Source organism: Urocitellus parryii, chromosome 5, assembly GCF_045843805.1.
Source record: "Urocitellus parryii isolate mUroPar1 chromosome 5, mUroPar1.hap1, whole genome shotgun sequence".
In the NCBI taxonomy this organism is placed as follows: Eukaryota; Metazoa; Chordata; class Mammalia; order Rodentia; family Sciuridae; genus Urocitellus; species Urocitellus parryii.
This window is the reverse complement of record NC_135535.1, coordinates 64,332,368-64,356,010: the sequence shown is the minus strand read 5'-3', so window position 1 is coordinate 64,356,010 and position 23,643 is coordinate 64,332,368. Positions and strand designations below refer to the sequence as shown.

At 41.9% G+C, this 23,643-nt stretch overlaps 1 protein-coding gene across 1 annotated transcript in view; it reads left to right on the top strand.

Annotated features, from left to right (window-relative positions):
- Window positions 1-23,643, top strand: part of Acvr1b (activin A receptor type 1B) — a 43,088-nt gene that overhangs the window by 18,193 nt on the left and 1,252 nt on the right. Inside the window, exons 2-8 of the mRNA XM_026398781.2 lie at window positions 6,943-7,182; window positions 7,921-8,169; window positions 11,438-11,668; window positions 14,895-15,062; window positions 16,038-16,194; window positions 17,608-17,732; window positions 21,099-21,229. Coding sequence (XP_026254566.1) covers window positions 6,943-7,182; window positions 7,921-8,169; window positions 11,438-11,668; window positions 14,895-15,062; window positions 16,038-16,194; window positions 17,608-17,732; window positions 21,099-21,229 — 1,301 coding nt within the window. The remainder of the gene's footprint in view (window positions 1-6,942; window positions 7,183-7,920; window positions 8,170-11,437; window positions 11,669-14,894; window positions 15,063-16,037; window positions 16,195-17,607; window positions 17,733-21,098; window positions 21,230-23,643) is intronic.

Sequence of the window (23,643 nt, the reverse complement as noted above, 5' to 3'; positions counted from 1 at the left end):
TTGTTTCCATTGCTGTGCAGAAGCTTTTTAACTGGATGCTGACCCATTTATTAACTCTTGGCATTATTTCCCAAGCTTTAGGGGAAAGTCATTGAGAAAGTCATTGCCTGTGCCTAAAAGCTGGAGTCTCGAGCTTACCTTTTCAGCATAGTTTCTGGTCTAATTCTAAGGTCTTTTATCCATTTTGAGTTGATTTTTGTGCAGGGTGAGAGATAGGGTCTAATTTCATTCTTCTACAAATATCCTTGATTGGATATTTGATAATATTGAGGCTGTTGTCATTATTTTATGATACTGTGGAAAACTGAGTAGTTCAAAATATAACTTGCTGAGGATTCCAACATCAATAACAAAAAATTAAAAACAGTTGGGGTATATCTAGCATTTAATGTACACTTAATTGTATAGGCACTTTGCTAAGAGCTTTGTTTAATGATTATCTTATTCTCAGAGCCCCCCACCCCGCACCCCCCACCATGAAATAGATTCTGTTGTTATCTCCATTTTATAATTGGATAGATAAAGCCAGCAAGCTTAAGAAACTTGCCCCATATTGCTCGGGTAACAACGATAAAGTCAGGATTCAAACTGAGACTCTGTGACCTCAGGGCCCAAGTTGTTGATAGGTATTCAATTATGTCTCCCTGAAGCAATCAGTGACACAGAGGAAACAAAAGAATTATATTCCCCATTTTTTATTGAGATGCATGCTATGAAAATATGCATCCCCAAATTCTTTCAAAGTGGATAAGTATAGTTATATACCCCTCGAAGTAGTTTAAAAATTAAATCCAGTCTTATAAAGTTCATTGTTGGTTTGTTTGTTCTGAATTTAAGTAGTCAGACAGGATGTTTTAGACCTAAAGAAGTAGGTCTTTGTGGCAGTCTCCTAAATGACTGCATCTATATCTTCTATTCCACATGTTCTTACAATGTGATTTTAACATTCCCTCCACCAACAGATGGGTCTACCCCTGCCCCCTTGAATTTGGATGGAGGCATGACTACTTCAGCATCAAGTACATGATGGACACTATGCTCTCTGACTTCTCTTTTGTGGTGCTGGGGATCAAACCAGAACCTCAGTCATGCTAGGCAAGGGCTGTACCACAGAGCTACATCCCCAGCTGTACTCTGTGACTTCTAAGGCTGGGCCATTAAAAGGATACAATTATTGCCTTGCTCACTCCTTTTTGAAACTTGCTTGGTGAAAACTGGCTATCATGCTGTGAGAAGCCTAAGGTAGCCTATGCACAGAAGCTACTTGGAGAGGGCCACATAAAGAGGAGCCAAGACCCCTAGCCAACAATCAGCATCACCTACCTACTAACATGTGGGAGGGGGTGAGCCTTCAGATGATCCCAGCCCCCAGCCTTGGAGTTTTCTATCTGAAACCCAGGACTTTGTAGAGGCAAACAGTCCCTGCTTTGTTCTGCCCAAATTTTTGGCCCTCAGAATCCATGTTCAGAATAAATAGTGTTTTATGTCACAAATTTTGTGGGTAATTTGTTACACGGCCATAGTAGCTGGAACAATATTCTTTCTTCTTTCAGACCTTAATGGATGAATGGCCATTTTTTTAAAAAAAATATTTTTTAGTTGTTGCTGGACCTTTATTTTATTTGTATGTGGTGCTGAGATCAAACCCAGTGCCTCACATATGCTAGGCAAGCGCTTTTCCACTGAGCCACAGCCCAGCCCTGAATGGCTATTTTTTCAGCAAATATTTAGTGTGTGCCTACTCGAATTCAACCTTGTAGACACAAAGGCAAATGGAACAGTCTGTTTCATTAAATGGCACCTCAGCCAGAAGACTGTTAGAGTGACCTGTTTTTCCTCTGTAAAGAGTTTTCCAAGGAGGCCCTGGTTGCTATACTTGTGGGTTCCATAATAAAAGTCAGGACCATAGGCTGGGGATGTAGCTTAGTAGTGGAATGCTTGCCTATCATGCGTGAGCCCAATATCCAGCACTGCAAAAAGGGGAAGGGGCATTGAACCCAAGAAAAATTACCCACTGGAGGGGAAGTGGCATTGTGGTTTTCTAAGGCCCATAGTTTGGGACTTTTTAAAAGGAGCTAAGTATACATATGAACAAAGCAAAATTAAGAGACTTAATTTGAATGGGAAAAACTTAATAAGGTCTGTACAAGGTGGTTATTTTGAAATCACCGAGGGATCAAAGGAACTTCACTCTGTATAAAACACTGTCTTTTAAAGATAGGGATGGATAGGCGTGGTAGTGCATACCTTAGTCCAATATACTTGGGAATCTGAGGCCGGAGGATCTCTTGAGTCTAGGAGTTTGCCATCAGCATGGGCGACTTAGCAAGACTCTGTATCAAAAAAAAAAAAAAGGGGGGCTGCTGTATGTGTGTGTAGAATGGCACTTCTAGTCATTAATGTGCATTAAGGAATTCATGGTGAAATAAATGCCTCTGCTTTCTTGGACTGTAACATGCCAAATCCCTGGAGGTAAACTGCAGGAAGACTTGGTGAGGCTTTTTGGTCAGAAAACCCTGAGTGGATTTGACATAGTGATGGTAAGAATGCCTTTAGTTGATGTCAATAATATTTGCAGAATGATGTGTCCTACTTCTGATGATGTTTGTAGTACAGTGATGGCCCTGAAAAGTTAGGGGTGCTGGACATTGCCAGAAGGTACATTGTAGGATGCTGTGTGGACTTGGGGCCTAGAGACCTGAGTTGGAGTTGTGGCTCCATCGTTTACTTGTTTATCATTTGTGAGTTCCTTATCTTCTTGGCTTTACTACCCATAAAGTGGGACAGCTACCCTACCTCAGCTCTTGTGAACGCCTGTGGGGATCACATGAGAGAATGAAGGTGAAAACTCTTGAAAAGTAATGCAGTCTATGCAGTGTGTTCTTATGGGAAACAAAACTGAAAACATCACACCCTAATATAAAACTAGTATTACTGGGGCTGAAATCAAATTTGTGGTCTTTGTTCTTTCCCAGAGAAGCCAGGGATGGATTTGTAGGTCAATGGTAGAGTACTTGCGAGTGCCTGAAGCCCTGGGAACCATCCCTAGCGCCACAAAAACAAGCCCAGTGCAGTAATCATCAGGTTAAAAAGACTACACAAGACTACTAAAAAGACTACTAAAAGGACTACACAAGCAAATACATACCTAAAGTTCTCCTTATTCCACAACCAAAGTGTTATGTATGAGAAATGACAGTTTGGAAAACTAAATCACAGAAGAGACACTGAATCACTCAAACCTGTGTGGGGATCCTGAGATTTCCCAGCTGGGCCAAAGACCTGCCCAGTGCCCTCCTCTCTTTGGAGGCCTGTGCGCAGCTTGATGGAGTTTGCCCAAGTTGGGACTTGTCTGACTTCTCAAAACACAGCCTCTCTCATGAATCAAATTTGCAATTACATCCTACCACAAACCACCTTCTAATCATACTTAGGAACCATGTTCAAATTCTGCCAAGGTGGTTTTGTGTTGAATTCAGGTTTGACTAATAAACTTGCTAATAACAGAAGTCTACCCTACCTGGACTCTTGTTCTGACCACTTTTTTGTTTACATTTTGAGTGATTTAGTGACACTTCTGTGATTTAGTTTTCTCACATGTAACACTTTGTGGAATAAGGAGAATTTTAGGTATGCACTTGCTTATATACATGCAGACTTTTTAACCTGATGAGTCATTGTGAAACATTGTAAGGGTCTGTTATCATTCGTACACACTTGACTTTTCAAAGGGAATTGGATTTAGGTTTGTGATTTAGTGTACTAAATTTACAGTAAGTTCAGATATGTTTATAATTTTATTATCACTTATTTTGTTTCCGTGAATAATATTAACAGAAGACTGGCCAAAATGTCTGTCTTAAAGACATTTAGGAAAAGGTATATAAAACAGCAGAATTGTTCAGTGTTGGATCAATGATCCAAACAGTGTGAATTAAAAAAACAAAACTAAATCTAGATTGAGCTGGAAAAGATTTTGGAGGTCATCTAGTTCAGTTCCTTCTTTCTGGTTAATCATGAGGAAAATGAGGTTCAGAGAGGTTAAATGACTTACCCAAAGCCACGCGACTAGTTACCCACAGCACATAGACTTGAATAGCTTCTTGCCGAGACCTTGCTGTAACTTTCCACTTCCTAATCAGTGGTTCAAGAGAAACATTTTATTTTGTATGGTTGTTTATTTTTATTTTTTAGGTTTTACATTCAGAAGAGGGATTCATATTTATTGAGTACCTACTATTAAGTGCTTTTATGTTGTTTCATGTAATTCTTACACAGTACTGTGAAGAGTTATTAATAGTCCCACTATACAGATTGAGCACAAAAGAAACTAGTGCAGTAAACTTGCTCAAGGTCATGTGATTAACACAAGTGCTGACATTTGAGCTTTAGGTCTTTATGACCTGTTCTGCTGTGATACCCACTGTGGCTCCTAGTGATGTAAATTCAGACCTTTTCCTGGGTGTGGGCAATAGTGATGGTTATCATAAAAGTTTATCTGTTCAGAGTGTACATAGATGTACATAGATATGTGTAGAGCAAGTATTTCTCAAGGTACCCACAGCACTTAGCAGAATTTGACTAATCTCCCTGCCATCTCTGTAAGAAAAAATGTGTTCTGGTTGGACAGTTGAGATCCAGATAGGCTTAGGGACTCACCCAGTTCCCTTATCATCAGCCCCTGGGGCCCAGCCTCCAGTTCCGTTCTCAGTCCCTGTTAGCATAGATTTCACCACTTTTGCTCTTTCCTGTCTTACACCAAGATTGTTTAAGTACTTCCCAAAAATAATGAGCCACGTGTGGGTGTGTTCATTCTCCAGAATGAATCACTGTGAAAGAGGCCATGAACCAACAAAAGGAGAATAAATATCTGGAATCAGAGAGATTTCTGACTGCTCTGCTACACTAATTGATGGACTCTGAAGTGAGCTCTTTTTAAACAGGCTACTGTGGGTTTGGCCTTGTGTGTCTCACCCTGCTCAGAATAGTCCTCTCTTGAAGTTGTTAATTTTCCCTTTCTTGCCTCCCGAAATAGCTCCAACGCTGTTCTCTTTGCTGGACATCACAGCATATATACTGAGAAGCATGCTCCTTACAGGGACCCCTCACTCCTGAATGCACACAGGGATGTCGGGGGGAGATGAACTTTGTTGGAAGCAGGATTCCAGTGGGGTAAAAGAGAGTTGGACCAAGTATTCTGAGAGTTGTAAAAGTTTAAGTTACCAAAAGAATAAAAGAACAAATAAGGGCATTTGGGAGAAAAAAAATGAGAAGGCCCTTAGTCTTTTTTGTGACTACCAGGGTTTAAATTGAAATTTAGGAGAAATTTGCTTTTAAAATTCTTTTTATGATTTGGATCCTGTTCTCACAAATACCTACTTTAAATTTCATGCCTTTAAGAACCAACACTACCTACGCTCTTTAGCAGGTAGCAACATGTTTTGGAATTTCTCCCAGAAGATAAGGATCTGATCAAAGGTTGTAAAAAAAAAAAAATACAACAGACTGGGCAGTGAGGTCAACCCTGTCTGTGTACCTGCTGGTGCTGCCTCTCCTCAGTTTCCTCGAGTGGGAACAACAAGGGATTCTCTCATTTATAGAAAGCCTGCGGCAGGAGGGGTTAGACACTGAGACATTTAGAATCTTTGCATTTGAAAAGACAAGAGATGTCTTCTAGAGTATTGGAGGAAGACACAAAGATAGATTCTTTACAGCCTAAATGGAGAGTTAGGCCAGTGTGGCTTTTGGGTTGCAAATGTCTCTCCTCTAGAGACCTTGGAGTGCAAGTCTTCCCCCTGGGTACCCAGACAGTGCTTATTGAATGTGCCACCTGGGACTTGATGGGCCTCCCCTCCAAGCACTGATGGATGAGTACCTTTCTCAGCACTGCGCGTCCCAGCCTTAGTGTTGTAGTGGCCAAAGCCACATGTCTGCCCATCCCAAGAGGTCAGGGCTAGGTTAGGCTCATGGGAGACAGTGTTGGAAGAACCAACTGCTGCTGTCTGTGCTATTCTTGTTAGTCAGATAAATAAAGAATTGCAGATTCCAGGGCTGCAGAACAGGCTTTCAGAGGCGCCAAATTCATTTACAGTAATTTCCTGTCAGTGGCACACACTTAGCATGATACACACCTAGCAAAACTGATTAGTCACAGAGGTGATCATGTACATGGCCTCTTTGGGGGAAAACAACAACAAAAAACTGTAAGTGCTGTCCAGGGGCCTTTCAGAATGGGTTAAATTTATTGAGCACCTTTTAGGCATTATCTCATTTAGTCCTCATAATAACTTTATGAGGTAGGCACTAAAATTCTCCTCTTTGGAAGACATTCTTTTTGGCCCTCATGAGAGGGACACCTGACATAGACTAAAGGGAAGAAACAATGATGGAATGGTCAGGGGAAGCTTTTCAAAGGAAGTGGTGTTTGAGCAGAATTTTGAAGGCTTTTCGAAAACTGGGCAGGAAAAAAAAAGCTTTGCAGGAGAATGTGTGAGAGTGTGCGCACTACATTCAGGAAGCTGTAGGCGTGCCTCATGCCTGAGAGAGGAGATGGCTTGATTCTGGCTCCAGGGAACCCTGAGGTGGTTTTACATGGAAAAAGAGAGAGAGAGAGAAAGAGAGAGAGAGAATGTGTATGTGTAGGGGGGTGCCTCCTATCTTCTGTAGGAGAGATTCCATCCTCTCTGCAGGCCATCTTGGTTTGAATGAGAAGTGGTTCCTCTGTCTCTCACAGGCATGGAATAGTTCATTGAGAGGAATGGTGGGGTTCATCAAGCTTTATCTGTGAGCTGAAAAGGGTTGTGCTCCAGTTGAAGATATCTTTCTGGCCCCATCTCCATAAAAGTTTCTGTTTTGGAGCTTGGGATTATATTCTAAGTCTGGAAAAGGACCTGGAAAAGACCTCATTGTTGTTTTCAATGTCTACTCCCAAATCCCCTGCAGCTCTGCTATGTGCATGCACCAGCTGCCTACAGGCCAACTACACGTGTGAAACAGATGGGGCCTGCATGGTTTCCATCTTCAACCTGGATGGGATGGAGCACCATGTGCGTACCTGCATCCCCAAAGTGGAGCTGGTCCCTGCCGGGAAGCCCTTCTACTGCCTGAGCTCAGAGGATCTGCGTAATACCCACTGCTGCTATACTGACTTCTGCAACAAGATCGACTTGAGGGTGCCCAGTGGTAAGTGCATGTCCTTGTCAGACTATTGGCTCATCTTGGAGGTAGCGCACCTCCTCCTTGCATTTTCTGTGCTCTTCCCCCCTCCCTTGCCTTTTGAATGCTCCCTGAGGTGACAAGGGATGGCATTCCTCTCAAGTTAGGTTTATAGATTGAGAATGAGAGAGGCAAATTTTCAAGTAAGTCCCAGACGTGAGATCTGCATTTTGGGTAGTGGCTGAACAGCCATGGGCAGCAGAGCCAGGCAGGAATCCCCACAGAGGATGTGGGACTGATCTGGAAAGAAATGGCACCAGAGCCTTGTGAAGGGGTCTGCTCTAGGAAGGGAGATGGGCAGATGTGAAGAGGGGCTAGAATTAGGAAAGGGTGGTGATCACAAAGTCTGCCATTTAGAAGGTATCACCAGGCAGATCCAAGGAGGAGAGATGCTGGAGCAGAGCCTAAAGGAGAGTGGAAACTGGCATTTATCTTGGAGGCTAAGGTGGGACCCTGACATGCTGTGAAGTTCCAAAGTGGGTTTGGTTTGACCATAGAAGGGACAATTCAACCAAAGAAGTTGGCATCGAAAGAATCTAAGTAGATAGACAAGCCCAGTAAGACCAGAGAGAGATCAAAGGAATTTTAAAAACCTAAAACCTTGAGGGGGAAGGGCCCTTTCTCACTTGGAGGCAGTGTTGGAGATAAGTAAGGCCACAGCGTTCCCTTGTTTTTACTTTGTGTTCCTTCTCTTGTTTGACCCAGGTCACCTCAAGGAGCCCGAGCACCCTTCCGTGTGGGGCCCTGTGGAGCTGGTAGGCATTATTGCTGGCCCAGTCTTCCTTCTGTTTCTCATCATCATCATTGTTTTCCTTGTTATTAACTATCATCAGCGTGTCTATCACAACCGCCAGAGACTGGACATGGAAGATCCCTCATGTGAGATGTGTCTCTCCAAAGACAAGACGCTTCAGGATCTTGTCTACGATCTCTCCACATCAGGGTCTGGCTCAGGTACTGAGTTCTGTAGGCGCTGTGTCTGTTGGCCCTCATGACTGTTTCCCAGCAGGAGAGTGTGTGTGAGGAAGGACGGAGCCCTGTGCTTGTTTCTACTAGCATTGAGTCATTTGGTTTCATAATTTCCCTTTTTTTGGAGTCTGACGTGTAATAAGATATGATAATGGGTTCACAGAAAATCTTTTATACCCTGGGATTCCAAAGGTTAAGTGCAAAACTCATTGGAGAAACCCTGCCTCCCTTCTTCTAGTCTTGTACCCATACATCTATTAAAATTCAGCTGGTTCCACCTGAGCAGTGGAGTGCTCAATTGAAGGGCCCCTTTTGAGAAACAGGAGTGTGCTGGATTTCTGTGAGGTGGTGACAGCTAATCATTGATCTCTGAGCAACCACAAGGGGAGTTTAAGGACATTAAGTAAAGCTAGAGTTGGGATTTGGTGAATCATTGACTTGTACCATTGCCCAAGGGTTTTTTGGAGGGGGTTACCATAAAAACAGTTTGGGCTTCCAGCATAGCATCAGCTCCATTTCCTGTAGTGCCTTTTGTTGACCAAGTCTTTCTTAGATGGGGAGGATGAACCCAACGCTGGACCTTGGCATGAGACCAGAATTTTGGATGGAGGGAATTGAGGTTATTCAGGTCTTGGGGCATAGCTCAGCAATTAGATGTGAACATGACTACAAAAGACTTTCTTTTTTTTTTTTTTTTGGTAATGAAAATAAACTATTACTTTAGTCATAATGATATTCCATTCTTCCAAAAAACAACAATAACAACTCAGCCTTGGAGATCAGCGTTGCTGTTCTAGTTAGATCACACAGAATCATATTTGTGAGAATGTTTTTATGTTTCCTTACCATGGGACATGCTATTGTTCTGTAGGGAAATTATGCCATTCATCATGGCCAGACATTCCTTCTTGAACACAGGAATACTTTGAGCTGTGACATCTCCTGAATTTCAGTGGTTTGGCTTTTATTAAGCTCGGCAGTAGAGAGCACCAAAATGATGGATATATTTAAAAGCTCCATATTTTTAGAAACAGAGAAAATACATAGCTGTTCTTTGCTAAAAGAGGTGGGGCAGTGGTTAGACCTGCCTGGTTGATTCTGTGACTTGACTTGCTCTTGGAGGACCATGGCTTGAGTGTTCCAGAGTTTTTCAGATCCAGGACCAGCTGAGGCTAGTGAGGCATGGTGTTTATTTACTTATCTGGAGTAAAATGGTTAATGACTATTTCTCTCTGGGTGGTTTAGTCCTTTCCCAGGACAGAAGGTGAAGAACTTCCAAGGTGTTGGATTTTTTAATTTATATTTATTTTTTTTAGTTATAGGTGGGCACAATATCTTTATTTTATTATTTTATTTTTATGTGGTGCTGAGGATTGAACCCAGTGCCTCATACATCCTAGGCTGAGCCCCAGCCCCAGCCTCATGTTGGATTTTTTAATAATGTGGTTTTTGAAGTCCAATGTGGTTTTTGAAGTCCATGCTGCTTATGTTACTTGCAGTTCATTTTAACAAATGTATGCTGAATACCTTCTGGGAACAAAGATTTAAAAAAAAAAAAAAAAGGCTGATCCAGGATTGGATAGAAGAGACAGGGATTATGGGTAAAAGTCTTAAAGAGGAGATGTAGTTGAAGGAGTTGGAATTTTTAAGAGAGGGGAGAGAATATTCTGAGCCAAGGAAAACACCTTGAATGAAAGGACAAAAAGACATGAAAGTTTATAGTATGTATGTTTAAGGACTTAGGATAAGAAGGCCAGCATGGTGTGTCCCGGCTAGGTGGCTGAGGAAAGACAGGCTAGCCCAGGTGTGAAGGATCTTAGGAGCCATATTTTATCTTAGAGATAAGAGGCATCTACTGAAAGTTTTCACTTGGGAAAATGTTCATATTTTTTTCCTTTGAAAGGAATTCTGACAGTGATGTGGAGGATGAATTTGTTCATTTACCAACCTCCTGTGAGGAAGGGTGGGGTGAGGCAGGGCTGTGTGTGGGTGTGTAGGGCAAGAGCAGGGTGCGATGAAGGCAGAAAGACCAGTTGGAAGTCTTTTAAAAGAAGGGCCAACTGGGTATGGTGCTCCACACCTGTAGTTCCAGTGATTCTGAAGGCTGAGGCAAGAGGATGGCAAGTTTGAAGCCAGCCTCAGACACTTAGTGAGACCCTGTCTCAAAATTAACAAAAATAAATAAATAAAGGGAGGGAGGGAGGGGTTGGGGATGAGGCTCCGTGGTAAAGCGTCCATGGGTTCGATCCCCAGTATATAAGTAAATGAATGAATGGCTGGAGTAGCACAGGGGATGGAAAGGAAGGAAGGGTCCAATTTGAGAAACATTTTGGTGGTTCTTTACTGTTGTAGTTGAAAGCATGGACTATGTCCTGGATTTTAATCCCTGCTTTGTCACTTTTGCTTGTATGAATTTGAATGAGTTACATAATGTTCCTTTCTGAGTCTTATTCTTTATTTTCTCATCTGCAAAATGGGAATAATAATACTTACTGTACAGGTGGTTGTGAGGAAATGAGACAATTTATGTAGGTCTTTAGCATAGAGCTTCATGCATAGTAAGCACAGCAAACAGTAGTTCACATCTATCAAACTGGGGATAAATAATAGTTATTATTGATTGTGGGAAGGAGTGAGAGTTTGAGTCAGTTGTGATGGGAATGGTGATTGGATAGATAGAGAGATAGTGAATGAATCAAATGAAGCAGTAAAAAATCAGTAAAATTAATCTTAAAATTAGTGTGGATAGTCTTCCATCTCTGACTGGATTCTGCCTATGAGAAGAACGTTGATCTCAGACTGCCTGGGCTTTCATTAGCCACACAGCACTGCCCCCTAGTGGCTGATCAGCAGAGCGGCTCTGGGTCCTTAAGTCCTGACTCTCATCTTTTCCTGGTTCCATCAGAATAAAGCAGATCCGTGGGTAGGTTGGCCCACAGGTGGCTGGATACAGAGTTGTTAAATCTGATCAAACACTTACATTCAAATCCATTATCCAGACTAACTAGAGGAGAAATTGCTTTACTAAGGAATAGCTAATCATAGGCATTTCTCTTTTTGTTCACTCACTTCCAATTTCTGTCTGGCTCAGCCTGGCAGTAGAGTCACTAGACATGGTACAGTGGCTCATGGAGCTTTCCATGTTAAAGGATGGGGTAGAATGAAGGGCCTTTTCAGGATAGCAGTGAGTGTGGAAATTCCAAAGTTTAGCAAATTTGTAATGTCTGATTTCTTTCTGTTCTTTGATTCACAGGGTTACCTCTCTTTGTCCAGCGCACAGTGGCCCGCACCATTGTTTTACAGGAGATTATCGGCAAAGGCCGGTTTGGGGAAGTATGGCGTGGCCGCTGGAGGGGTGGTGATGTAGCTGTAAAAATTTTCTCTTCTCGTGAAGAACGGTCTTGGTTCCGGGAAGCTGAGATATACCAGACAGTCATGTTGCGGCATGAAAACATCCTTGGATTTATTGCTGCTGACAATAAAGGTAAAGGGCTTGGCTGGGGATACAGGTAGGGCATCCCAAAGTCAACAAGATTCTTCAGTGAAGGGATGGCTGGAGAAATTGAATTTCTCTTTGCTTCTTAGTTACTGCCCATAAAAGAGAGTCTGAATAAAGTCATAGTTTTCAAACGCTTCAAGATGTAGAGCCTTGGCCTGGGGATGTGGCTCAAGCGGTAGCGCGCTCGCCTGTCGAGCGGCCCGGGTTCGATCCTCAGCACCACATACCAACAAAGATGTGTCCGCCGAGAACTAAAATAAATAAATAAATAAATTCTCTCTCTCTCTCTCTCTTTAAAAAAAAAATTAAAAAAAAAGATGTAGAGCCTTTTATTCCATGAAAAACTTACATAGAAACCCAAGTTATTGAGCAGATAAACAAAATACACACCCTCACTTTACCTACTAGGTTTTTCTTCTTTGCTTTTTATTGTTTGTTTGATACTGGGGATTGAACCCAGAGGTGCTTAACCACTAAGACACATCCCCAGCCCTTTTTATTTTGAGACAAGGACAGGTCTCTCTAAGTTGCAGAGGCTGGCTTTGAACTTTTAATCCTCCTCTTCAGCCTCCCAAACCACTGGGATTACAAGCATGCACCACTGCACCTGGTTTGGTTTCTTTTCTTGACATTCTCCAAAACCCACCTCTAGTGTAGTCTCTGTAGGAGCTCCACTATATGTGTGTGTGTGTGTGTGTGTATGAAGCATGGTGTTTACTTACTTATCTGGAGTTTAAAAAAATATTTATTTATTTATTTAACCAAGATAGACACAGTACCTTTATTTTATTTCTTTATTTTTATGTAATGCTGAGAATTGAACCCAGTGCCTCACACATGCCAAGCAAGTGCTTTACCATTGAGCTACAACTTCAGCCCCACTAAGTCTATTGGAAAATTGCTAGAATGAGGAATTGTGGTCTCACCCCTGCTAGGAAAGGATAACCATAGAAAAGTAATAAGTCCATGTTCTGTGACATATTAGCATTATATATACTTGTAGTGGAGCAGCCACTAAAGAACAATGATTTGCCTGTACCCAAAATGTCACCTAGTAGCTTTTTTGGCTTTTGACTTGACCCTTACCTGAGGTCCCTTAGTTTCTCCCCCTCTCCTCCTTTCTTGCTTTAGTTTTGAGTCTCATGCATGTGCCCAGGTACATCCCTATTTTTGAGGACCTCCCTGACTAGTAAACTTACAATTGATTATAGGATGCAACCCAAGGCTGTGCTAGTGAGCACACATTGGAGGTGAGTCACAATTAAGCTTGATTGAGTGAAAGGTGGCAGGAATTGGCCAGGAAGAAATATCAATGGGGAGGGCTCTGAAGACATGTGCAAAGATGAAGTGTGTTGGATGCGCACATAACTTGGAATGGCTATGTTGCTGCAAAAGACTGGTGGAGAAGTAAGCAAAGGCTAGGTTATAATGGGCCTTTTTGAGAAGATTCTGTTTTATTGAAAGTTAAGAGTAGTAACTGGAATCTTATTTATTAAAATCAGTAGCATTTATTAATCACTGTGGGCCAGGACCTCTGCCAGCTGCTCAGATCATCACATATAAACACAAGAGAGTTTCTGCCCTCACAGAGCTCACAGAAGGAGAGGGGCATTCACCTGGCAGTCGTGCAGCTAGAGCACAGAGAGGGCCATGAGGGGACTCAGTTCACATTTTAAAAGAGTCTCTGGCAATTGTATTCTTGGCATAGTGACTTAGAAGTTAGTGTCTATAAAGCCCAGGGAAGATGCTAAATATTTGTTTTTTCTTCCTAAAACAACAACAGACTGCTTATTCCTCACATTGCTGTGGAGGTTGGTGATAGCCTCAGCTACCCCCAAGTTAGAGATTCTTAGGATTGCATATAGGAGAAAAAAGGGAAGGAGAATGTTTTACTCCCTCTGAGTAAGCTGCTCCTCTTTAAAACAACATCACCTTTTGACAAAATATAAATCTTACATACATTTTTTAAAAAATATTTTTTATTATTGATGGACCTTTATTTATTTATTTGTTTATATGTGGTGCTGAGAATCAAACCCAGTGCCTTACACATCCTAGGCAAGCACTCTCCCACTGAGCCCCAGCCCCAGCCCCTCTTCTACACATTTGACAGGACCCAAACATGTCTTTTTCTTAACTTACCAGCAGGGTCCTCAGGACTAGGTGACTGGTAGAGGGTGGGAAGCCATGTGTTAGGTGGGCCCTTGAGTGTGATAAAAGAAGCCAAGGTTTGTAATTTCCAGCAGCCACTCCCTTTATTGATTCTGGCAGCTTGTGTAAGTAGGGATCTGGCTGTCGAAGCCCCTGCTAGGGCCAGGGAAGGAGAAAAATTGGTCTCCTTCATTCTTGCCTTTTTACCATGTGACATATTTAGTATGAAATATAGTGAAACCAGTGCCAGCCTGGAATTTGGGAGCTCTTGATCCAATTTCCAGTCTTCCTTGTGACAGCAGCATGGCTTAATTAGATTATTGGCTTTTGTATTTCTTTTTTCCTTTCTTCCTTCCTCTGCCCTCCTCTATCCCACAGCCCTATGTAAAAAAGAGAAAATAAAGTGTATGCTAGCCACCTCCACACATTTTACAAAGGGTAAGATGGTCTTTCTGGGAATACTGGGAAGTGAATAATTCATGCCCTGAAAGACATTTTTTGACCTGAAATACCACAGTGCAAAAGGAGATCTTTCCTGTGTTCACAGACAGCTACTAGCCTGATGAGAGCAACAAACCGAAAAGACACTTTACAGTGAGGCAGGTACTGTGCTCAGGCTATGTTGAGAGGGTCATTGGAGCAGAGAGGAGGACTTGCAAGGCCTTCCTCTGTGTTGGAGGTGAGTGCAGGCCACTGCTGTTCATTTTTGATGGGCGAGTCTTGTCAGGAGCAGTGTTGATAAAACTGACAAGGCCTGTTACTTTCTTTAAGCATATGTGTTTCCTCTCCTGATACCTCACATTTTTAATTTGGCAGAAAAGTGGAGTGCTATTCGGAATCCTACAGCCCACCTGAGAGAAATAAGAGAGCAGCCCAGGAGAGGTGTACTGTTCCTCTGGCCTCATTGGAGCTACTGTAGATGAGACTGGCCAGGGGGGCATCAGGAGGTGTGGAGGCAAGAAAAGTGAATTCAGGCCAGTGACTGGATCTCAGGTTGTACACATTCTTCTGTGTTGCTGCTAGTAATGCCTTTTCTGGAAATCATCTCTGTTCTCTGCAGATAATGGCACCTGGACACAGCTATGGCTCGTCTCTGACTACCATGAACATGGCTCCTTGTTTGATTATCTTAATCGCTACACAGTAACCATTGAGGGCATGATTAAGTTGGCCCTCTCTGCTGCCAGTGGCTTGGCACACCTACATATGGAGATTGTGGGCACTCAAGGTGAGTGGAACCAGCTGAGAAATGGGGTGCTCGATAGACTAAAAGCTATCCATACTGATTTTGTTCTTAGAACTCCCTTTTACCAAAAGAGTCAAGGCTGGACCTCAGGAACTGTAATTTAGTCTGAAGGACAGAGGTTAGAGCTTTGTTTGCATAAAACCAAAGACATTCAAGCGTTCTCCCTATACTTAGGGAAATTTGTAACATCAGCATTCAGCTATTTGACAGTGGCGTGACATAGTCATTTGTTAAGGAGTAATCCTCTCAGATGCCCACAGGACACATGTAAAAGAATGGAACTTAAAAGATAAACCAGTGTGACAGAGGCATCAGTTTAGTAATTTCACACATTCGTTGCTGGGAATAGCTGGCTTATAGTTAGATCCTGGGCTCTACTAATCTAAAAAGGTTTTCCTGGAGGAAAAAAACCTGAAGCTTTGCTGCTAGTTGTTTGTTAGCTTCTAGGGATATTCTGGGTAGGCCACGGTGCAGGTGTGATTCCTGGTGCCTGGTTGACTGGGACAACAGTCCTTGATGAGCACAGTAGGAAACCAGCTATACCAGCTGGATTCTGTTCCTAGCCTCTGCACTGGTATCAGCAGTTCCCATCCTCAGGCTTGTGTGGTTTTGAGAACCAGCCAAGACAGGAGCTTCTCTTTTGAATTCCTCAGCAGCTCTATACCTGAGCTGCTTAGGGTAAAAGAGTGGTAATAGTATTATTAGTAATGTTACCTAATACGCAACGTGCTTCTGAGGTCTTTACTTACATTCATGAATGCATTTTCCTCACAACATTCCTGTGAAGTAAGTACTGTCATTCTGATTTTCTGGATGAGAAGACTGAGGTACACATGGGATCACTGGGTTAGCAGGAGACAAAGCCAGGACTCAAACCCACACAGTCTGGCTGCTGACTCTATGCTTTTAACATTTATGCTATCTTTCTTTAAAGATCTCTGTTTTTTTCTCTGCCAGGGAAGCCTGGAATTGCTCATCGAGACTTAAAGTCAAAGAACATCCTGGTGAAGAAAAATGGCATGTGTGCCATCGCAGACCTGGGCCTGGCTGTCCGTCATGATGCAGTCACTGACACCATTGACATTGCCCCAAATCAGAGGGTGGGAACCAAACGGTAGGAAGGCCCTGGCCTCAGCCCTGCTTAACGGCTTTTATTACGCATCCCATATGTGCCCTTTCCATATGCACGGGAAGAGGTGTAGAAAAAGGAGGTATGGTCTTTGCTCTCAGGCAGCTAGAAGTTCAGTTGAACATCCATGTCCCACACTAGAAAGCAACACAGTTGCATCGGACAGATACAAGTACCACCACAAGTACAGCTCTGTAGAATCGTATATGTATAGGTGCTGGTGCTGTTGTGGGTGGAGGGGCAGTGGAGGAAGAGAAACTGGAGCAGGATTTGGAAGAGAAGCTAGGGAAAGAGGGGAACATTGCAGTCCAAAGGGGTGGTTTGTGCAGAGGCCCTGGAGGAAGCAGGGAATATGTTTTGTCTGGGGTTTGGAGAAGAGGTTTGCCAAACTAGAGCAGAGGTAATCTAGGGTAGAGATTGAAATACCCATAGGGATCGTGGGCCTGCTTCCCACTTTGTTGAGAAATAAAGTAATAAGGAATGTATGTGGTTGACCTTGTAAGTTGGAAGGAAGTGGAACTCCCTCTTTTTACCAAGATAGAAGAGAGAGTCTGCTGAACCTAAGTGAATTTCCTTCAGTTGTGCTGCTGCTTTTTGTCCTTTAGACCTGAATGATTGCAGCTACCCAAGCCCCATAATGTGGGTCCTGAGGTGATGCCTTGATTTATTATGGGGGATGGTGACTCAATTTGTAGCGCTTACTCACTATTACCACTCAGTCAATAAGGGTGACTTTGATCACCTCTAGAATTAATCTGCACCTACCTGCAGTCAGGTATGATAGATAAAAAGAGAAGTTTAGAATGAAATTTAAGCTCAACCCATCACTGTGGCTACATTTAATAAAATGAAAGGCTCCACTATGTCCTTTTCCAGCCATGTGTCCCACAGAGCTAGTAACTCTATCAGGAAATCAAAACAGGCTTCAACAAACAAATCTTGATGGTTAAAAAAGCAAACAGGACTGGTGATGTAGTTCCGTGGTAAAGGACTTGCCTAAAATGCAGGAGGCCCCAGTACCACATACATACGTACATATACACATACATACTTACTGGTATCCTGCTATTCCCAGGTCTGATATTGCTGAAGTATTTAGGTTCAAGTCCAAAACATGAGAGTGTGCAATGAAGAGAAGTGCTTACTTCGGCTCCCTAAGGGTCCCCGATCAGTACTTCGATTTAAAGAAAACATCCAGGTGTGGTGGTACACACTTGTAATCCCAGCTACATTTGAGTCTGAGGCAAGAGGATTCTAAGTGCAGCCTGGGAAACTCAGCAAAACCCTGTCTCAAAAAAAAGGAAGCTGGGGATGTAGCCCTGGTACCATAAAAATCATAATAATAAAGTGCATAATCTTCATGTTCTATGCGTAACTGTGTTTCTTTTGCTGTTGCAGATACATGGCCCCTGAAGTACTTGATGAAACTATTAATATGAAACACTTTGACTCCTTTAAATGTGCTGATATCTATGCCCTTGGGCTTGTATATTGGGAGATTGCTCGAAGGTGCAATTCTGGAGGTACTTTGCTCTTTTACCTGCTTCTGCTCCTGCTTCAAGTTCCAGCATAATGGTTCACCTAAGGGTGGTGATATTTTACTGCCCCCCCCCTCCTTTTCTTGACAGCCTGTTGGGTGCCTGGTGCCAGATCCCAAGTTACACTAAGGGTTCTCATCAAGGGTGCAGAACCCTGGAAGCAGTTGTAGTAAGGGTGTGTTGACAGTTCAGACCAGCTTGTTGAATAGTGTTAACCATTCTGGAGGCTCATTTGGCCTCTTTTTGTTTTTTTTTTTTTTTTAAAAGCATTGACTTTATTATTAGAGGTGGGAAATGCCCTTGGCATGAACAGCCCAGGTTTAATGCAGGAATCTCCTTAAATCGGGGGCAATGTGTTCTGACACACTGGCTGAGCCCCAGGAAGTGAACCATGTTCTTGGGAAACCTTGGTGTTCATGACTGCTGAAATAGTAGAAATTTGTAGGAACACATAGAATTTTCTCAAAATGAGTATTTTTCCCCATGATTAAAAAATATTTGGCATTTGCAATGGCTTATTCATGTCAGAATAGATAATATCAGATTTAGCAGAAAACACTTTATTGTCAGCTTATTTATCTCTGATGAAAGAGATCCCAGGGCAGTGGAAGTGGTTGAATTAAAAAGAACTAGTAAGTCTTCCAACAGAACCCTTTTGTCTGTTATTGCCCTTTTCCATCTATGATATTTTTGGTAAGATTCAGATAATGGAGGAAGTGCCCAGGTATTATTAAATTTTGATTAGTATATATACAGATAAAACAAATTAAGAAAAATCTGAATACATAGGCCTTAAAATGTGAATAAATTCATTTCTTCTTTCTCATGACATCCAGACATTGGGGCTTAGTATGTAAAAATACTAACATGTATTCACCATTTGCTGTATATAAACTCAATTTAATCTTTACCACATACTTATAAAGATAGTTATTATTTATTACCATCATTTTACAGATGAAGAACATAAATCAGAGAGAGGTTAGGTAAATTATCCAAGGTTACATAACAACTAGAATTGAAGCACCAGCAGGCTGAAGCCAAAACTTAAGCTCTTAACTACCCCTCAGATAATTACCAAGTCAAACTTTGTTTAAAAATCTTTTTTATTAGCTCACAACAGCAGGGCTTTTGGGTTTTTGTTTTCTGGAAAAAGATATGAGAAAATTACATTGGTTTTGGTTTTGGTTTTTTTTTTTTTTTTTTTTTTTTTTTTTTTGTGTGTGTGTGTGTGTGTGTATATATATGTGGTTTTGGGGATTCAACCCAGGATGCAAGATGTTGGTAGTGGGGGAATCTGTGCATGTGTTGGGATGCATGGCAACTCTGTATACTTTGTGCTCAATTTTGCTATGAGCCCAAAATCATTATACAAAATAAAGTATTTTTTAAAAGTGAATATTAATTCTTAATATCATCTAGTCAGTGTTGAGATTTCCTATTTATCTCCTAATCTTTTTAAATACTTTGTTCAGATCAGGATCCAAATACATTCCACCATTGCAGTCCATTGAGGGACTTGTTAAGTCTATTCTAGTCTCTAATTCCCAGCTCCAATTGTTTTATTCTTCACTTTATTTTATTTTAGAATCCACATCATTTGTCTAGTGAAGTTTCCCAACTTAGATTTTGCCTATTGCCACCCATGGATTTCACACATTCTTTCTTGTGTTTTCAATGAATTAGTAGTTTAAATCTAGCAGCTGGAATTGTACCTGGGTTTTTGTTTTGTTTTCATTTTCTTTAACATCCTTCATAGATGTTACTCTGAACTTCTGTTACAAGGCACATAATAGCAGTTATTTCTCATTTTGTGAATTTAGCAACCAAGGATGATCGTTGTCCAGATCCAAATTCATTAAAGGTTTAAAAGTTGTCTGCATTCTGATTTCATTAATATTCTGTGAATTACCTGGATTTTTTTTTTTTTTTTGCTGTGTAGCCATCAGACCCAGGTCCTTAACATGCTAGGCAAGTGTCCTACCAGTGAGCTACGTCCCCAGCCCTTGAAAGTGAAATTTACTCAGTTATCTATTTGGTTATCAAGATGTGTAGTTTGTTTTGTTTTGTTTTATTGGTACTGGGGATTGATCCCAGGGGTGCTTAACTACTGAGCCACATCCCCAGCCCATTTATTTTATTTTATTTTATTTTATTTATTTATTTATTTATTTATTTATTTAATGTGGTGCTAAGAATCGAACTCGGGTCCCGCATGTGCTAGGTGAGTGCTCTACCGCTGAGCCACAATCCCAGCCCCCTTTTATTTTTTTTTATTTAGAGACAGGGTTTTGCTAAGTTGCTTAGGCCCTTGCTAAGTTGCTGAGGCTGGTTTTGAACTTTGATCCTCCTGCCTCAGCCTCCCAAGTTGCTAGAATTAAAGGTGTGCACCACTGCACCCTGCAAGATGTGTTAGTTTAGATTAGAAAAAGCAGGAAAAATACTTGACTCTTTCCATTCATTTACATTTTTCAAAACAATAGCATCCTACAAAGGTGACTGAGGTTTCTTTTGTCAGAGTTGTTATGAACTAGAGGATTTAAAAATACTTATTTCCATCAAATTTTTAATAATAACTTTATTTATTTGTTTGTTTATTGTATGTGGTGCTGAGGATCGAACTCAGTCCCTCTCACGTGCTAGGCAACTGCTACCACTGAGCCACAACCAGCCCTCCATCAAATCCATTAGTGTTATTATTAAATGTTTTAATCTTTGGCCAACTAGTGGCAGAGCTGTGAGGTAGGAAACCAGCCCTTGGCACACCAGAATTGTCCAGAGGAACCAGAAGTGTAGCCCCTTTCCCTATCTGGTGGCAGAACTATAAGGTAGGAGACTTCTTTGTTTCCTGTGACTTTTCCCATTTACCTGACTTTTGCACCTCAGAAAAGAGTTTTTCAAGCTGAGTATGGTGGCATGTAATCTCAGTTACCTGAGATGAGAGACTGAGGCAACAGGGTAGTAGTTTTAATCTTTTTATTCTTGGTAGTTTCTGTGCTTCGTGGCTTAATGTTGCAGGTTTCTTATGTGTTTGTGGGGGAGTGGTTTTGGAGTTTTTCTGTTTTTGTTGTTTATTTTTGAGACATTGCCTAAATTGGCCTCAAACTCCTAGGCTCTAGCTATCCTCTTGTCTTAGCCTTCAAGTGTTAGGACTACAGGTCGGTACCATGGCACCCAGCTCTACTCTTGTGTATGTCTTGTCCCATGCCTGGAATCCACCACCTCCTCCAAGGAGACTCCCTTCATCTTAGTGGGAGATGACATTTACAAATCACAATATTGTCACTGGTTTTGGAGTAATCTCTCCTTCTTTCTGTCGATAACTCAGGTAGACATTTTCATTTCTCCCAGGAGTCCATGAAGAATATCAGCTGCCATATTACGACTTAGTGCCCTCCGACCCTTCCATTGAGGAAATGCGAAAGGTTGTCTGTGACCAGAAGCTACGTCCCAATATCCCCAACTGGTGGCAGAGTTACGAGGTAGGAAACTTCCTTGCTTCCTGTGATTTTTCCCATCTACCTGACTTCTATACCTCAGAAAAGAGTTTTTCAAGCTGAACATGGTGACACCTATTATCTCAGTTACCTGAGATGAGAGACTGAGGCAGCAGGGGAGTAAGTTGTAAGCCAGCTTCGGCAACTTTATGGGATCCTGTCTCAAAAAGGGCTCGGGTTGGAGCTCCATGATAGAGCACTTTTCTAGCATGTGCAAGACCCTGGGTTCAATCTTCAGCCCATAAAATAAGAATATATCACTCCCAGGTACTCCTTGAGTCTAAAATAAAATCTAAAATAAAACTTGTGGATCACCATCATGATGCCACAAATGAAAATTCCACACCTAATCTCCATTGACAGGTCAACCTGACCTCATGTGATAGGTTGCAGTCAAAATGCATGTGCTTTTGGGTGCGGTGGTGCACGCCTGTAATCCTAGCTACTCGGGAGGCTGAGGCAGAAGGATCCACAAGTTCAAAGCCAGCCTCAGCAACTTAGGACTTAAGTAACTTAATGAGACCCAGTCTCAAAAAGTAAAAAAGATGGGGATGTGCCTCAGTAGTCAAGTGCCCCCTCCGTTAAATCCCCAGTACCGCCATGCGCACCTGTTGTCCCAGCAGCTTGGGAGGCTAAAGCAGGAGGAGTCAAAGTCAGCATCAGTAACTCAGCAAGGCACTTAACAAGTCAGTGAGACCCTGTCTCTAAATAAAATATTAAAAAACAGCTGGAGCCAGGTGCAGTGGCGCACTCCTGTAATTCCAGTAGCTTAGGAGGCTGAGGCAGGAGGATTGCAAGTTCAAAGCCAGCCTCAGCAACATCAAGGTGCTAAGCAACTCAGTGAGACCCTGTCTCTAAATAAAATACAAAATAGACCTGGGGATAGTGGTCGAGTGCCCCCGAATTCAATCCCTGGTACCCTCCCCTGCCCACCCAAAAAAAGAAAAAGAAAACAAAAATGGCTGAGGATGTGACTTGTGGTTAAACACACCTGAGTTCAATCCCTGGTACAGAAAAAAAAAAAATGCCTGTACCAAAAACAAAAACAAAACAACATACACACAAGGTACACTAAACATATTGTATAAAATTATATTCAGGCTCTGTGTATAATAAGATACATGTAAAACATAAATAAATTTTGTGTTCATACTTGGGTTCCATTCCCGAGATACCTCATTATGTATATGCAAATATTTCAAAATCTGAAAGAATCCAAATCCATAACACTTCTGGTCCCAAGCATTTCAGATAAGGGATACTCAACCTTTACTTTTCTATGGTATTATTCACTGAGCCCTCTGAGGCTGTAGTCATTTGTTCTGGTTAGCTGTAGGGTGCCCTTTAGAGGCACCATCCTAGTATAGAAGAAAAAGGTTCCTTCTGATCACAGATAAGGGAGGTAAGTGGTCAACAAGAGACAGAAACAAAAGGTGTTGGGAGGTGTTAGACCTGTTGTACTAGAAAAACAGCTGTAGAACCACAGGTGTGGCCAGCTATAGAAAAGAGTTAGGGAGAGGCATCTATATGAGAAGGCTGGAGACTGTAGCAGAAGGGAATGACCATGTCTGAGGAAGTGGTCTTTCTAAAAACTCAGAAGAGAAAGTAACAAGTGTGAAGGAGTTTGGGTAAAGAAAGAGAATTACAATTTGGTACCAATGGTAATGAAATGGGGAGGGACAACATTTGGTGGGAATAGTTGAAATGGGGACAAATCTGTTACATCTCTTTCTAACTAGCATGGGGTTCTGAGGTCTTAGAGCCTTCAGGGGAGCAAGATTGGCCCATCTGAATGCACATGGGCTGCCTTTTCACTTTGTAACCCTGCTGTTCTTTTTACTTATTTATGTATTTCTCCAACTTTATTTGAGAAATAGTTGACATGTGCTAATTTTAATCTGTGTATATTATGAAAGGATTACCACAGTTTAGTTAACATCTGTCAGTTTAGTTAAGATCAGTATTGTTAACTCAGGTTGCTGTGCAGTGCACTGGGCTCCTCCCAAAGTGCTAATCTTCCAGTAGAACAGTAGAGGTCATTGCAGCCTTTTATGAGTGTAACCACTAGAGGCATTTCTGCCTTTAAGAACCAAATTACTCAGCTCACATTTGAGTGGATGCCTTCTCATTACACAATAGAACAGCATTTTCCAAAATATTCTTCAAGTGCCTCAGGTTAGGTTTACTTGAGAGTGAGGCTGAGAATAAAAGAGCCAGCCTTAGCTGGAGCTTTTCCCTTCCACTACACAGCTTACCCCTCAAGGAAGGAGAAGTTTGAGAATCATTTTCCTGCTGGAGGGGCTGGGGGCTGGCAGATTGTAACAGACTCAGCCTTGTGGGGAAAGCAGCAGGGAAACTAGCCAGTGCTTAACTAAGGACCAGAAAGACTTCTCTGGTTG